Genomic DNA, 17,786 nt, shown 5'->3' on the forward strand with positions numbered 1-17,786 from the left:
TCTCTCTCTCTCGCTCTCTCTCGCTCTCTCTGTCTGTCTGTCTCCCTCTGTCTCTCTCTCCCTCCCCCTTCCTCCCACTTCTCCCTTTCTCTCTCTCTCTCTGTCATTCCCATGTCTTCTTCTTGGCTGCCTGGTTACTTTTGTGTCCTACTCCTCCTCTATTCCCCTCCTGGTTCTGTTTGCATTTTATTGTCCGAAACATTTGATCCCACCCTCCCTTTTATATCCTTTCATATTTTTCATCATCATACATATAATAAAATTAATAATATTAATGATAATTAATAATAATAATAATTATTATTATCATTATTATTATTTATTGAGGCTTTGCACACCAATATTCCTGATCCCATTGATTGCAGCATCCCTCCCCCTTTTCTCTTGCGCTCCATGTCGTTCTCGTCTCCCGCCCTCCTCCCCCCTAGAGGAGAGAAGAGGCTGGCTTCAGCCGCTACATCGCTCAGACTTCCCACTTGATCCCTACACACCAGCATTTAACTCTCTCCTCTACGGCTTTGACTCCCCCCCAACCTCCCCCCCCCCCCTCATCCCAGCCCTCTATTCCCCCCCCCCACCCCATCCCAGCCTCCCCCCCCCCCCCCCCCCCCCCCCCCCTCTCTGAGCGCTGCAGTAAAACTGGTGCAGGGAGGCTCAGGAAACAGGGAGACAATGGGAGCGAATGGGGGGGGGGGGGGGAGCCTTGTGGCCGTCATAAGTTCTACAATCCATTCAAAATTCTAGTGTTGTGATGCACAGATGTTGTCCCATCACAATCACAAATCTGATCTATCAAGCTAGGAATGTTCCACTACATTCGGAATATCGGTGACATCATTCATCTGTGACATCACATATATGTGACTGCCCGCGTGCCAATCCGTACGGGTCAGTGGGTGCGAATTAAACCCCAGTCGAGTCGAGTTCCTGCCCCCGTTTTCACACGTCGCTCAAGTGTCTGCGATGCGGCCGGGCCTGGTTCACGTGTGTGCGATGTGGGTCCGCGTCCTGGTGGTCCTGCACGTCGGCCTACTGGGGGCCCCCGCGCTGGGCTGCTACCAGTGCCTGGTGGAAGTGAGAACCAGCCTGCGGCTCTGCTGGGGCCACTGGCTCCCTCAGCACAAAATCAGGAACTTGGACTCCTGCTTTAGGACCCTCGATCGTGTGTTCAATTACAACCAGAAGGTCATCGAGGCCGGCAGAGTGGGTGAGGACGGAAATTAGTGGGTTTTAAAACTTTTCTTCAATACTGTTTTATGCCTTGTGTCTTACAATGACTCACTGTGATTATGTGTGTGCCTATGTGTGTGTACATGCACTTTGTGTACAACCACATGCTAGAGTTAGCACGGTGTGTGTGTGTGTGTCTCACGTAGGGGAAGGCTACAGCGCACAGCTGAAGACTATTCTGGAAGAACAGATCCTGCCCATGGTGGAGGAATTTGACCGCAAGCTGAATGATGGTTGGTCTCTCCCTGCAGTCAAACAAGGCAAACAGTCCAGGAATTAAAACATCCCTAAAACTGAATGTCTCTCTCTCTCTCTCTCTCTCTCTCTCTCTCTCTCTCTCTCTCTCTCTCTCTCTCTCTCTCTCTCTCTCTCTCTCTCTCCAGACACTGTGTATGAGGAACGGTTGCAGAGAGCAGCAGACAGGTTTATTGCGGATGCCTCCAAACTGCCGAGGGGTGAGCTTCCCCCCCTTCCTCTTCGATGACGTAATGCATAAAGCACAGATGTTAACTAGTTAGCCGCTACATACTGTTGGCTCTGCACTGCTACAGTGAATGAACACCTGATCACATTACGACCACTACTGATGTTAACTAACAGGAGCGGAACATCCCTCTCATCTTCGTCGTCTAATCCAACATGAAATATTTAATACCCTGATGCCCTGACACTTCAGCTAATGTCTTGTTTTCTCTGTTTTGCAGTGTCTGGATGCTTCCCCCCATGTGGTTCGTAGATGTTTTGTTCCTAACAGAGTTATGATGTTATTTTCACATTGCTGGCATGTTACCATACGACATATACATACCTATTTATATAACATGTTAAATATATACATATATGTAGGCAAGGCAAGGCAAGGCAACTTTATTTATGTAGCACTTTTCATACAGAAGGCAGACTCAAAGTGCTTCACATATAAACATTGTCATGCAATAAATTAAAATAATAGATAAGTAAAAGAAATGTAGGACATGTTATCTGTCATTCCTCCTGGTTCAGTATTGACCCGTGTAGCACACAGTGGATCCATTTTGGTCTTGATGATTTAAACATGAGTTAGAAAGACTCTGAGGCTCTGGTCAGCACCAACCATCCATCCCAGGAACAGGACGTCTTGCCTCCTGAAACATCTCACTTGTGTTTTGCGAAAGTGGGCACCGGAGAGTAAATACAATAAATAAATTCAAGGATACATTCTGCTCTAGATTCCTTTGGAAAAAAATAATAAATACTGGTCATTTTAATATGCCATTCAAGACCCATTCATTCATGGATATTTGAATTCTTTTGACTAATAGGTTTTCAAGCATCGGGTGCGGTTTACAACTGTGTCACCTGTCAGTACGATTCGTGTGACCTCCCCCTGGACTGTCCAGGTGAGCAGGGGGTAATGACAACTGTAGCAGAAGCAAGTCTCACACATACTCATCTACAGCGGTGTTGTATAATAACATGTTCACAAACGCGAGACAAGAATCATCTGTGCTTTGTTATAGCAGCAAGTTAGGATTTCTAAATGACTCCAAGGATAAGGGGTGTTACTGTACATTATACACTGAGCTTCCAAGGATAGCTACTGCTCTTTTAATCCTTGCCTGCTGTGTGTAGGCGTAAGGTGACAGTTCACTCCCACACTCTGTGCCCTGTATGCCCCATAAACACAGTTTAACTCAGAAAGCACAACACAGTCTACAGATCCACAATTTAATTCAGGAGCTTAAAACAACTTTAGAGCTCAACACGGTTTCACTCTAAGGCTCAAAACTGTTTAACTCTGGAACTCGACAGAACTGTAGAGAGCCAAGCACATTAACTTCAGAGCTCAACACAGTTCAACTGTCGAGCAAAACACTGCAGAGCTCAACACAGTTCCCTCCACTCCTAAGAGACTGAGCTTAATTTGTATTAAGTGTTTGTGTGTGTGTGTGTGTGTGTGTGTGTGTGTGTGTGTGTGTGTGTGTGTGTGTGTGTGTGTGTGTGTGTGTGTGTGTGTGTGTGTGTGTGTGTGTGTGTGTGTGTGTGTGTGTGTGTGTGTCTGTGTGTGTGTCTGTGTGTGTGTTTAATTTCAAGTGGAAACGCTGAACGTCATGGAGTTCAGTGGCACGCGTATGTTGTGCAATGTGCCGTTTCCATTGCCTGACAACACTGAGGTGATCTGGAGGTATGCATCACAGGTAAGCCTGGAACACCTGACCCTAACCTTGACCTCAACCCCAACCTTGACTATAACCCTGAACGTAACACTGACCTCGACCTCAACCCTTACCGTAACCCTAACCCTGACCCTAACCCTAACCCTGATCCTAACCCTTACCCTAACACTAACCCTAACACTAACCCTGACCCTAACACTAACACTAAACCTGACCCTAATATTAACCCTAACCCAGACCCTATTACTAATATTACCCTAACCCTGACCCTAACAGTAACCTTACCCCTGACACGTTTCCACCACTCTAACACTACCGGGAATATAGACGCATTGTAGCAACTCAAGGCCTGCTCTGCCCCCTACTGTGCAGGTGGAGACCCGGAAGGTGGATCAGTTTGAGGAGGTGACGGCGGGCGAGGACAGGCTCTACTCCATCCCCGTGGCCCGGCGGTGGCACCAGGGCACGTACCAGTGTGAGCTGTACGCCGCGCAGCGCTCCGTGGTCAGGCTCTACTACTACCTGACAGGTCAGCACCACCAGCGCTGAACACACACCAGAGGATCGGCCCAAAGCCACCGCACATGCCCGCACGCACACACGCACGCACACACGCACGCACGCATGCACACACACACACACACACACACACACACACACACACACACACACACACACACACACACGCACACACACATGCACATAAAGTCATAAACACACGGATGCAAACCCACCAACAGAAGCACACTTAACAGGCTCTGTTTCTGCTAATCCCACCCACACACACAAACACCCTTTTACTTTGCAAGATCATCTATCTTGTCCTTCAGTTGTTCCAAACACTTTTCACCTTATCTCTCTCTCTCTCTCTCTCTCTCTCTCTCTCTCTCTCTCTCTCTCTCTCTCTCTCTCTCTCTCTCTCTCTCTCTCTCTCTCTCTCTCACACCCCTGTCCCCCCTCCAGTGACCCCCCAGCTTGAGGTGGGCCACACAGAGCTGCAGGAGATCTTTGACCTGTCGGTGCTCCCAGGAGGGCGGATGACCCCGGGGCCTGATGGTTCACCCCACTCCCTCCTCCTGCCACCTCCTGCCCTCCTCACCACCTGTCTGGCAGCCATTCTGCTCCTGCTGTTCCTGTCCCTGGGGTAACACTACCTTATCCCTAATGCTACTGCTTCTATATCCCTGACGCCATAGCTACTATATCCCAAATGCTACAGCTGCTATATAACTAACACTGAAGCTGCTATATCCTAGGTAACACTACAGCAACTATATCCTAGGTAACGCTACAGCAACTATATCCTAGGTAACACTACAGCAACTATATCCTAGGTGACGCTACAGCAACTATATCCTAGGTAACACTACAGCTACAATATCCCTAATGCTACAGCTACTATATCCCTAATGCTACAGCTACTATATCCCTAATGCTACAGCTACTATATCCCTAATGCTACAGCTACTATATCCCTAATGCTACTCCTACTATATCCTAGGTAACGCTACAGCTACTATATCCCTAATGCTGCAACTACTATATCCTAGGTAACGCTATAGCTACTATATCCCTAATGCTACTGCTAGGTAAGGCTACAGCTACTATATCCCTAATGCTACAACTACTATATCCTAGGTAACGCTATAGCTACTATATCCCTAATGCTACTCCTACTATATCCTAGGTAATGCTACAGCTACTATATCCCTAATGCTACTCCTACTATATCCTAGGTAACGCTATAGCTACTATATCCCTAATGCTACAACTACTATATCCTAGGTAACGCTACAGCTTCTATATCCCTAATGCTACTGCTAGGTAAGGCTATAGCTACTATATCCCTAATGCTACAACTACTATATCCTAGGTAACGCTATAGCTACTATATCCCTAATGCTACTCCTACTATATCCTAGGTAATGCTACAGCTACTATATCCCTAATGCTACTCCTACTATATCCTAGGTAACACTATAGCTACTATATCCCTAATGCTACTCCTACTATATCCTAGGTAACGCTACAGCTACTATATCCCTAATGCTACTGCTAGGTAAGGCTATAGCTACTATATCCCTAATGCTACAACTACTATATCCTAGGTAACGCTATAGCTACTATATCCCTAATGCTACTCCTACTATATCCTAGGTAATGCTACAGCTACTATATCCCTGATGCTACTCCTACTATATCCTAGGTAACGCTACAGCTACTATATACCTAATGCTACTGCTACTATATCCTAGGTAACGCTACAGCTACTATATCCCTAATGCTACAACTACTATATCCTAGGTAACGCTACAGCTACTATATCCCTAATGCTACAACTACTATATCCTAGGTAACGCTACAGCTACTATATCCCTAATGCTACAACTACTATATCCTAGGTAACGCTACAGCTACTATATCCCTAATGCTACTGCTACTTTATCCTAGGTAACACTACAGCTACTATATCCCTAATGCTACTGCTACTATATCCTAGGTAACACTACAGCTACTATATCCCTAATGCTACTCCTACTATATCCTAGGTAACGCTACAGCTACTATATCCCTAATGCTACTGCTACTATATCCTAGATAACGCTACAGCTACTATATCCCTAATGCTACTGCTACTATATCCTAGATAACGCTACAGCTACTATATCCCTTACGCTGCAGCTACTATATCCCCAATGCTACAACTACTATATCCCTAATGCCACAACTACTATATCATAGGTTACGGTAGGTACTAACCTAAGGTACTATAGCTTGGGTATCGCTGCTACAATAGCCTGGGTAACACTACAGCAACTTCAGCTCTGCAAATCCGGAAATGCAAGACTTTGTCTGCCTTTTGAAATGAGTTCAAAAGCTATTATCGATGTGTAAAATATGTTGCAATCTCAACTATATCCTCTCATCTCGAATGAATTTAACACATGATGACTACTTTTTAAATATTCTTAAAATAAATAGAGAAAGGATGCATGGGATTATGAAACTGTACATATCTCTCTGCACTCTTTGTGGTTAACGCAGGCTTTTGTACTGGTGCACAGCTCCATTAAGCATGCATGAGGGAGACGAAGCCTGAGGAAACAGAAGTCCAAGATGCCATGGCAGAGAGTTTTATGTGTGCAATAAATCTGTTATGCCCTCTGTGACGTCATCCATTTCAAACAGCCTGTAATTGTCGCTTTCTGCCACTAGATGGCATGGCTAACAAAGTTCCTCTCAACCATTCAGTGTTGTACTTTCTGTCAGTCCCATCCAAGGGTATTCACTCATTCAACAATATGATGACAAATCGATCACAATGTAGGCCCTCTCTGTTGTTTCTAATGTTTGTGTTAGTGACCTCACTAGCCAATGCCCCCTTGGGGCTATACAAACTCTAGTCTCTCACTTTGACCACTTGCAATAGAATAGATATAGATCTAAATATTTTACAAAATCTTTACCAAATATGTAGGCTATTGTAATGTGTACACTCAGATTGTGTGCACCTAGACACATATTTCTACATTATTGTTCAGTGTGTTTAAATATAAACGTTACTTTATTACTCAATGCAATCAATGGTTGTGAATAGATTTATTTCTGATATTGTGTCAACGGATATTATCTTTCTAAAAAATAACGTCCAGCCTGAATGTAAGAAAGCGGTAATAAAAGGGCGAACTCATGTACATGCTCTCCATGATCCCCTGGATCTGTGAGGGAATGTCTTGAACGTACATTCTCAGTTGTTGCCCACAGTGAACTCTAGACACTCTAACCTAGAAGGAGTAATGCCATCTGCACCGGGTGATAAAGACTTGTGAGGGTGAAAGGGTGTTGCATGTCTTATAAAGCCCTCGTACATCATCTAAATATAAACTGGCATGAGTCACCACATTTAAAAGCTTGTAAACGTTTTTTTCTCTCAGTGGTTTGTTTGGTTGCCTAGGAAACAGATGATGCAGGAGAGGAAGCCCGAACCAGAAGCGACATTTGTGCGCCGAACTGCGTGTGTTGGTAGGCGGGAGCCATGCCAGGCTACAGCAGAGACGCAGTGATTCATAATGAATACTCCAGCTTCCCCAGGGTCATATTGCACACCTTTTTTCAAGTAAAGAACATGCGTCAAAGGAATACCGTTTTTAGTGTGAAAAGGTTTTAGTTAGTTTGTTGGTTAATCAGGAGGTTTGTTGGTTAGTCAGTTAGTTACTGTAGTTTAATTGTTGGTTAACCAGTAGGTTGGTTGATTAGTCAGTTAGTTAATTCGTTTGTTGGTTAACCAGTAGGTTCATTGGTTTGTCAGTTAGTTAGTTCGTTTTGGGTTAACCAGTAGGTTGGTTGGTTAGTCAGTTAGTTAGTTTGTTGGTTTTCCAGTAGGTTTGTTGGTTAGTCAGTTAGATAGTTTGATTGCTGGTTAATCTGTATGTTCTTTGGTTTATCATGGGTTGATTGGTTGGTCAGCTTGTTAGTTAGTGTGTTCCAGTAGGTTTGTTGGTTAGTCAGTTAGATAGTTTGATTGTTGGTTAATCAGTAGGTTGGTTGGTTAGCCAGTAGGTAAATCGGCTAGTCAGTTAATCAATCAGTTGTGTGTGAGTTTGATGGTGAGACAGTTAGTTAGTTACTTTGTTTGGAAGGAATCATGTTCAACAGTGATCCATGTTTAAGACCATCTCAGCCGACTTCATAGTTGCATCAAACACTTCAGGTGACGAAGTGTCATCACACACACAAGCAGAACCACAGATAAATAAACCTCATCTTGATGGGACAGCCATGCTGTGAGCCTTCTCCCTGACCGGCAACACAGGTTAAACAGCTATTGTCACACAGACAGAGCGTTCACCATATCACATAACAGTGATAATATATATGTATATATATATATATACATATACCTATCTATATATATATAATCTATCTATATATACACATTTATATGTGTGTGTATGTTAAACCGCTATGGTCATACATAGCATTAACCATATCACAGAGATCTAGTCCAAACCAGACCACAGTGATCCTTTCCATTGTATTTGTATTTGATTGTTATTGGACAGTGTGCCTAAAACAACTCCATTAGTGTAATCCCCCCCCCTAAAAAAAACACCTATAAAAACTAATAATGAAATGCACCACATCAATTTCCATATCTTTGGTCTTTGATATTTTGGTTCCTGGTCTTGTTTTTGTTTGCTTGTGTCTAAGTGACCAGAGTGAGACGTTTGAATATTGAATGAGATTGTGTCTCAAAGGGAGATGACGATAAAGATTAGAAGATAGAGCAGGCTGGTTGGCTGATTCGTGTCATCATTATATGGCACTATTTGAATCTAAAATCTGATAAAGTTGGAGTTACTGGGATTTTATCTTAGTCATATCTTATCCAGTAAAATGCTAATTATTTGTAAATTAGAGACAGCTGTGACTGAAGAAATGCAATCATTACTCCTGCGGCGGTCTACTTTCCATATTCAACATTCTCCAGGGTTGCTCTTACTTTCAACAAAAGTTAAAGGAGACATTGAATATGGAATATCCTCTCTAGGATCTGGCCGTGAATAACCAGCCGAGGGCGAAGCACAGGAGGTGCAACATGTGTGCCCTGAAGGCTGATCCTCGGGTGTGTGGAACTGGAACCAGACAGGGTGGGGAGCGCGAGACAATCTGAACCAGATGTAGAGTAGGGGAAGTGATTCTTGGCTTTGTCACTCTAGTTACCAAACTAACATTTGTTCCATCACATCACAAACGTTTCACTATTCATTCAAACAAACTTTCCAGAAAAAGCAAAAAGAAAAGGGTTGGCGCAAAGGACAATTTCCATTTCTTATCAATGAGACGTGACTAGGTGGAAAACGATTACATTTGAACAGCGAAACACAGAGTTGAAAGTAGCTGCATGGTGGAAAGTGTCTTGTACACTTTTATCTTGCAGGTGATATGCATAGCTAAATTATTATCTATGGGGATCTATAGATAGTTAGGGTTATCCATCCTTTTAATATCTATAACGATTGACAGTTATGTATCAAATATACACATAAGATAAAAGCATGTTATCAGTCTGACAAATCGGGTGAGTAACGTTGATGCTGCTCTTTACACTAACCAGACATGTGAGATAGTCTGCTTACGTACCGCAGAGTAGGTCAGACCGGATTGAGAAAGATCTTACTCATTCCCAATGTTCGTTTCAGTCATTCCTGAGGTCAGTCTTTTCCCGGGTGGCTCCGGGGCCCCATGTTGTTGGGAAACCGGGGATGGGATGGGTTTGACTGAAGACAATGTGCTGTTTTCCTCTTTTGCTATTCTTTTGCTATTCATGTTGTACTACTCAGTAGATCAAATAATGTTATCATAATTTTTTATTAATATTAATTATAATTAAATTGAATTGTTTTTATATAGCCCTTAATCACAGGTACAGTCTCAAAGGGCATTCCAGGGATAATCAGGAGTACAATCGGTGCCATAATTAACATACATACATCTGCCTTCAACATGTTTAGAGTTCTGTTAGAGTTGGTTGAACTATCATCATTAAGTTCTCACCAAAACACAAATAGAATCTGAATCAAAATAATAAGTAATATAAATATATAATAAATAAATACGTTTTTAACACATAATCTAACGTAACAGGCCCTTTATGTTTCATATTTCAATCAACGAATGCATTCTTTGTGAGAAATTAATAGGGAGAATATATTTATTTGGCATATTTCATAACAATAGACAAAATAGAAAGAAAAAGGTATATTTTTCTATGCTTATAATTGCTTGATAATCTAAATGAACCTCCAAGAAAAATTCCATACATAATTGGAACTGTAGATTAGTAGAATCTGGAAACCCCTTTAAAAATATCCCTACAAATTTCCAATGTTTCTAAAAAGTTGGTAGTCAAACATCTCTCTGGAAACCATATGCTGTTTCTCACATTGAAATAAAACAATGTTAGCTAATCATTCTCAAGCAACCACTTTTCTGTCCACCGAGTTCCCTGAAACCAAAACACAGTGACATCAAGAAGTTGTCAACAAGTTCAAAGATTTCCTTAATTTGTATTTTTGGAGTTGTAGTCTTGAATTATTTTGTTTTATTTTATGTTCATCAAAACCCTGCTTATAATAATCCATCTGTTCGTTAGGTTCCATCAGAACAGTAATAACTAATTATCCCTCTGCTCGTTAGGTTCCATCAGTACACCATTAACGAAGAACACATCTGATAGACCACTAAAGGCTTCATCAGTACACTCATAAGTAATTAACATTTTTTATTCCTCAGTACTTCTCCCTCTGAGGATCTCTTGCTGAGGTTATAACATCCAGACCCTCCCAGCAGATAAAAAAAAACCACCTCCAAGTAGATAAAGCACAGGACCCACCCACCATTACTGTATTTTACTTGCTTACAATCAAAAGTACAAATCACACTATCAAGATGCCATCTTAGATTATTCAGATTATTATCAATCTTTAAGATATAAGTTAACTGCTCTTTTTCATCTCAATGTCAGATGTGCTGCACCCATCCCAATGCGTGTCCAGGCGTGTCAAGGTTGTTTTATATGACCATTGGGTTTGGGTGATCCTTTAAGCAGAGCATGTATATGGACATGAACATGGATCTCTCTGATTGGGCAAAAATGTATGAAAAATACAGGTCTGTTTATTTAAGAAAATGTATCTGTTTAATTTAAATATCTTTCTGTCCAGAACACATTCACATTGTAATACAATTTCAAGATAACATGATGTGTACTTCATAGAAAACAAATAAACATTTTGACAATTCATGTTTTTTCAGTAACTATATACAATTATTTAAGATGCCTCTTCAGGGGTTAAAGTGTTCCTCTATTAACTTGTTTTTGCGATACCTACAGGCTATTTCTCTATGTGCCTTTTGTAGTATCGTAAAAGTCATTTGACCTGCATGCCTTCAAGTGCATATCTATTGCTTTCCAAAGTGCCGTCGCTCTGCATAGGGATAGTTGTACAGCAAAGTCCAATTCTTCATTGTAGCATCCTTAAAAATCAATCCCAATTTCAACTAAAAATCCTGAACACATCCTAACATCCCACTTCTTTCCAAATAACTCCCCTTCCAATAACATGAAACACAGCACAATAAATAAATAAATGCATCGAAACCCAGAGGATATGTCGTCTGTAATCCTGAGGTACATGGGCTACAAAGCCCTAAATACAGTGTAATTCATTTGCCACCGCATCCCCTTGTCAGGCAGTAACCATTTAGTTACATGACATTCAACATCTAGCATTCTATTCTACAGATGTCTTTCAGTAGAATTAATAACAATTTCAATACATTTTACTGGCGAACAAATGAATGAACATAAAGGAAATATATTAGGCATATTTGTTATTGTGATAATAATACGTTAAAAACATTCTCTGTTTTTTCCTTATCTTTAGTGGTTTAAACGTCTATCTTGTAAGACTTGCTGCGTCTCCTGCAAGCCCTGCGAAACCAAACCCAATAGAGAACCACCATGATGATCCAGTAGCATGTGTATGCTGCACAACCAAAGATAAGGAAGCCAGTTTCCATCTTCTTAGCAGGGGTCTGCCAGCTCATCTGGCTCTCCTTGTAGATGGTGTAAAACAGCCCACCTAACAAGATGGCCGCCCACACTGATAATGGGAGGAGGGGGATGTAGTTGCCCACCATCTTACGCCGGCCGGATGTTCCCCAGCTGCTTTTGTTCATAGTTAGAATGGCAAAGTACTTTGCGGGCAGCAGGCTGGTCATGTACAGGGCAGAGTAGAGAGACATGAAGACCATGGCCATGTCCCCCCGAAGGATGCAGGCGTAGGACGCCTTCACCAGCCCAATCAGCTGGATACAGCAAAGGACCCAGAGGATGTCCCACAGGCTGCCTGTCCAGAACAGCTGGATGATGGTGGCGGTCACGAAGAAGGGGAAGACCCCGGAGACGATGGACTCGTAGGTCATCCAGAGGTGGTGCTTGTGCCACCACATGGCGTTAAAGAGCCACTCTCGAAAGTAGGACTTGGTCCAGCGAGTTTGTTGGTTGAGCCAGCGTAGGAACTGGGCTGGTGTTTCCGTGTAACACTTTGAGCGAGCCGTGTATCTGAAAGGAGTTAATGGATTGAACATGAGCTCTTTGGATATTTGTAAAAGGTTGAAGTAGTCGTTTTTATCTTTTGTTTTGCTTTACTATTACGCTATATTGTCTTCAGTGAAAATCAAATATATACAAAGAAATGCAATGTGCCGCTGCATGAAGCCTAGTTAGTAAAAATACTTATTATTTGCATAGTTAAACACTCACTTAGAAGCATAGTTATACACTCACTTAGAATACTGTAGTTACACACTCACTTAGTAGCATAGTTACACAATCAATTAGAATACTGTAGTTACACACTCAATTAGTAGCATAGTTACACACTCACCTGGTAGAATGCTGTAGTTACAAACTCATTTAGTAGCATAGTTACACACTGATTTAGTAGTATAGTTACACACTCACTTAGTAGCACTGATTTAGTAGTATAGTTACACACTCACTTAGTAGCATAGCCCATGCTTAGCATGCGATTGGTCAAGTGTCTGTCATCCCCAAATGTGCAGTGAGTTCCGAGGAATGTCTGATTATACCAGGACTCCAGAAACTGTTGAAGGAGGTCATTCCGATACAGGCCTATAGAGAGAAAGGTTTCAGTAAAACATCAAACTTCAGAACACGTATTACGGCCTAGGGACAATATGTTTTCATGGCTAGGTATTTTTTAACACAAAACATTTGATAGTGTTTGCTTACCCAGCGGCCCACTGATGCAAGACACACAGTTGAAGAAGGACTGGCAGGACCTCTCGATGTTGAAAGCCATCCAGTAGCGAAGACTGCTCATGAAGCTGATGTAGGAGTCTTTGAGGTTGAGGATCATCACATCCCCCCCCACGGCACCATACTTGTGGTTGCTCTCCAGAACCTTGCATAGCTCCACCGTAGCCAACGAGTCCAGCTTAGTGTCTGAGTCACAAACCTATTTAGAAGTCGACATCAAACAGTTTGGGTGTCACATGGTTTCCTGAATTTTACCTTGTAGTTTAACTGTAGTCTATGTAATATTATAGTTAAAAATATATGTAGAAAACATGATTAACATTGTTATAACATACAGTTATACCTGTCCTTTAAAACAGGCTAATTATTAACACACAGTTATACCTGTACTATATAACATGATTATATTATTGTAACAAAGTAGTAACTATACTATATAACATGATTATTAATGTAATAAAGTTGGATTTATAACTATATTATATGATTACATCATTGTCACACAGTTATACCTGTACTATATAACAGAATTATATGAGAATATTTAACACAGATTATAGTATTGTAACAGAGTTACACCTTTATTTTATAATATGATAATATAATTGTAATAAATGTTTTATATACATGATTATATTATAGCACAGATATACCTGTACTATGCAACATGACCATCTGATTCTTATGTTTGTAACACACCCGACTATGTTTAATAGTATCAAACCTGTATGTACCTGTATATTTAACACATGATTATATCATTAATACTAATATAACACACCTGTCCTGTATGTACCTGAATATGTAACACCTGACTCTATTCTTCTCATCATTAACAGCATTATTACAACTCACCTGTATGTAGTCCACAGAGTCTCCCAGGGCCTTGAAGGCGGTGTACATGACCTCCCTCTTGCCGCCCCAGCGCTGCATAATGCACACACACCTCCTGCTGCTGATCAACTCCTCCACCTGCTTCCTCCCGGGGTCCTCGTAGCACACCTGGTCCCCCGCGCCCCCCGCCGCCGTGGGGTCCCGGCTGTGGTAGTTGTTCTCCCACACGAAGCAGCCGGGGTCCTGGTCGGAGAACACCTCCCGGAACATGTCCATCATGTAGCGGTCGTCCTCCGAGTTGCCGTCCACCACCATGATGACCCGCAGCAGCTCGGGGGGGTACTGGAGCGCCCGGATGGACTGGAGGCACTCCCGGAGGTAGGCGGGGTCCTCCTGGTAGGCGGACACGGTGAAGCCGATGGTCTTGGTGTAGCTGCAGGGCTGGGTGCGCGCCTTCATCCTCCGGTGCTCGATGAAGGCGAAGAGGCTCTGGACCAGGACGTGGAGGCCGAGCAGCAGGCCGTAGAAGCCGAAGGAGATGATGCCGTAGGGAGAGGTGACGAGCTGGAACCCCTGCACGTAGGCCCAGATCATCACCCCCAGCACGGCCAGGGCGAAGAGGAAGGTGAGGCAGGCCCGCACCAGGGAGCCCAGGCCTCGGAGCAACGGCTTCAGTTCCATGGTCTTCTTCACCTTGAGGACGAGGAGATGTTAGGCTGCTCTGAGACTCTGAGCCTCACCGCACGGGTCGGGGTTTATCACAGTTTTACTGTCTCTCAGTCACTTAATGTGTTACCGAACAACAGCTTTGGAACAGATTCCTGTCATCCAGAATTATCCAAGAGATGTGTATAAATTCATAAATAAGCATTTCTGCTTTATTTATAAGAATAAAAATGATCAACTTCTCTAGAAGTTTAACAAAACTCAAGCAAGACGTTAAAACAGTAAGAAATACAGGGTGAAATGTTTAGAAAATTCCTTTACCCTTTGTGTGGAAAAAACAAAGAAACAAAACATTAACAATTGGTTATTATGAATGTTGGGCATACCTGGCTTCAGTCAGTGTTGCATCCACTCGGTGTTTCTGTCGGCTCATGTGTGTGAGGATGTCTTGGCTTTATAGTAGCTGGAATACTCTCATGTGGGGCCCATTTCGTTTTTTCCTTTTTCCAAGAGGGGATCGTCAATTACGCGCGCGCCCATTGACTCAGTTGTGCGTCAGGACAAAAGGCGGTGGTTTTAGTGATTGTAGACAAATCCGTGTTTCCCAGCCATATGTGCTGTGTTTCTTTCAAACTGTTGTACTACTTGCCAAAATGAAGGGCTGTGAACAAATAAATCGTTTGTTGTGGTTTGGCTGCTTTCAAGGATTCCGTTATTTCAAGCAAAGAGAATTTCCTACTGGGACATGAACTGATTTCCTACCTTTGCCTACTTTTATAATATTCATAATAAAAATAATAACAACAACATTAATGATAATAGCCTACAAAACATATGCAGGCATTGGGGAGACTAACATAATTTGACGCCTCAGAGATCCCCTGCGGTCAATTTATCGATCTTTTAGTCTTTTAGACTTTTTAGGCTCTTTTGTTGCGCGTTTATGTGCATAAATTCGGTAAACTCTGCCCTCTCAGTAGCGCTCCGTCCATATCTGTGTTACAACATTTGTTCTTGTACTTATCACACAATTAACTTATTTGGTGACCATTGACTTTATAAAGACATTTCTTAAATGTTACGCAAAACTGCTTAATGTAGGCTATCTGAAGGCCAACGTCTTATTTGCTTGACCAAGGAATTACAATTTATAATACACCTTAGGCCTAATACTTTCATTTCTTTGAAGATTTGCTTCGTAAACCATCCGTGATTTATTTTAGGATTCCGTCAAAAATCTAACACCTTATTCCTTTTTAGACTGGAAAAAGTGTAGTGGCTAGGTACTCATTCTCAACAGACCAACACAATTTGTATGAAACATGATTATGTTTCTTAAAAAATATTATGATGATTACAATGACTTTATTGATGATTCGGCCGTGATTATTAGAAGTTCATATGCTACTTGTCTAATTGTTTATAGGCTAAGTGCTAATCAGTAAACCTCAACATTATGACAAATATGATAAGTAGCCTATGAAGCCTAGTAAAGCCTACGATTAATAATTTAGTAATCGGGATTTGTTTTTTGAACTCTTGTTAATAGCCCACTATTCACAAAACATAGGCTACAATGCAATTATGTCTGATTTGTCATTGGTGTTATCCTATTCTGATTAATCATTAACAATTTGTTAATGCCTTGTAAATTAAAGTAATTATGAAGCCATCCTGAAACTGTATCTATTGGTTTGAGCAGGCTTTTGTGTCATATAATCAAGTTGACTAATCACAAACAAATAGGCTCAGACTTATTCAAAGTTGCAGCGGAAAAATAAACGAGACTAATATATACTGTAGATTGTCGCCCTCTGCTGGTGGTTCTGGTTGTGCTGCCGAAAACTCGACTGTAGGATGTTATCATTTGAGTGACATTTCAAGCAAAATCCGCATGGCTTGCCTTTGTCTCGTCTGAAATAATACTGTGACCCATGTGCACTTAAAATGAATGTCACCGCGGCACACATTGTATTTATTGACCCACCTTCCACCAAACAAATTAAGAACTCTACAGATAATTTGGATTAATATCACAGTTTTCATTTTGCATTAATGACGACAACGAAACGGGGGACTATTCGTGATTTCGCGCCGCACCCTTCAGCCACAAGACGAATTGCCAGGGCTGATCAGCGTGCACCGCGTCAGGGACTCAAATAGAGGTCCCCGACTGACCGCTCGGCCTACATCGTTCTGCATGGGTAGAATGATGTCATAGCCTGTGGTATATATAATAGATAAATAAGTGGAGACTGAAGGTCATGGATAACTACTATGTTCTAAGTACATTAGTACACGTGACCGGGTCAGGCTTTTGGGCAGTCCGATATGTAGGCTATTAGGCCTACTGCGGTAGGCCTATTCAGTAAACTAACTAAGTTGTTGCCAGTTTAGGGATCGCAGTCGCAGTCAACGGCAGGTCAAACTGTTCCTTACCGCGATAATTATGGTAAATAAAAAAATCACTTGTATTTATGCGATCATACACGTTTTGTTAAAATGATGCTTTACGTAGGATAAAAAACGAATCAAAGAAATTCTCCGACGCTATTGGTAAACCAGAGGAGGGAGCCATTCTTCACTTTTATCAACATGGATCACATTGTTTTGCCGCTCTGTGGTGGCCTACTGAGATGCGGTAATGAATTTCGCATTTTTGCTATCAAATATTTACGGAAAAGGTAAAAAAGTATTTATGAATGAAATATTATGGAAAATAAATGTATTTGAAATAATCAACACTTTCTTTCGAAGTTGAACCTAGATTTTAATTTAGATTCAGGAATAAAGTACAGTGATTTAATGAGAGCACCAAGCGGTTTGAATGCCCAGTTTTCTCCATGGACGTTGCCCATTCATGCGTCCACCACTGGGTCTTGCTGCTCAGCCCGACGCCATGGTCTCCTCAATCCAGGAGACGTAGTTGCAGACCTTGGTGTAAACTCCAGGCTTCTTCCTGAGAGCACAGCCATGCCCCCAAGACACCACGCCCTGGAGCTCTCCGTCACACACCATGGGACCCCCAGAGTCACCCTTGGGGGGGGGGG

The 17,786-nt window shown here is 42.1% G+C and overlaps 2 protein-coding genes across 2 annotated transcripts; one reads left to right on the forward strand and one right to left on the reverse strand.

Annotated features, from left to right (window-relative positions):
* Positions 1-993: 993 nt before the first annotated feature.
* spaca6 (sperm acrosome associated 6) lies at positions 994-6,502 on the forward strand. The gene is made up of 9 exons (XM_056603085.1): positions 994-1,207; positions 1,377-1,463; positions 1,614-1,685; positions 1,935-1,958; positions 2,532-2,609; positions 3,304-3,407; positions 3,759-3,915; positions 4,350-4,530; positions 6,432-6,502. Exons 1-9 carry the CDS (start codon positions 994-996, stop codon positions 6,484-6,486), a joined length of 972 nt encoding a protein of 323 aa, XP_056459060.1. The 3' UTR covers positions 6,487-6,502.
* A 4,519-nt stretch (positions 6,503-11,021) lies between these two features.
* has1 (hyaluronan synthase 1) lies at positions 11,022-15,158 on the reverse strand. Its single transcript, XM_056602576.1, has 5 exons — positions 15,123-15,158; positions 14,092-14,763; positions 13,210-13,435; positions 12,957-13,089; positions 11,022-12,516 (listed from the first exon to the last, which is right to left on the reverse strand). Exons 2-5 carry the CDS (start codon positions 14,749-14,751, stop codon positions 11,841-11,843), a joined length of 1,695 nt encoding a protein of 564 aa, XP_056458551.1. The 5' UTR covers positions 14,752-14,763; positions 15,123-15,158; the 3' UTR covers positions 11,022-11,840.
* Positions 15,159-17,786: the final 2,628 nt, after the last annotated feature.

This window comes from Gadus chalcogrammus, chromosome 11 (genome assembly GCF_026213295.1).
Source record: "Gadus chalcogrammus isolate NIFS_2021 chromosome 11, NIFS_Gcha_1.0, whole genome shotgun sequence".
Classification (NCBI taxonomy): Eukaryota; Metazoa; Chordata; class Actinopteri; order Gadiformes; family Gadidae; genus Gadus; species Gadus chalcogrammus.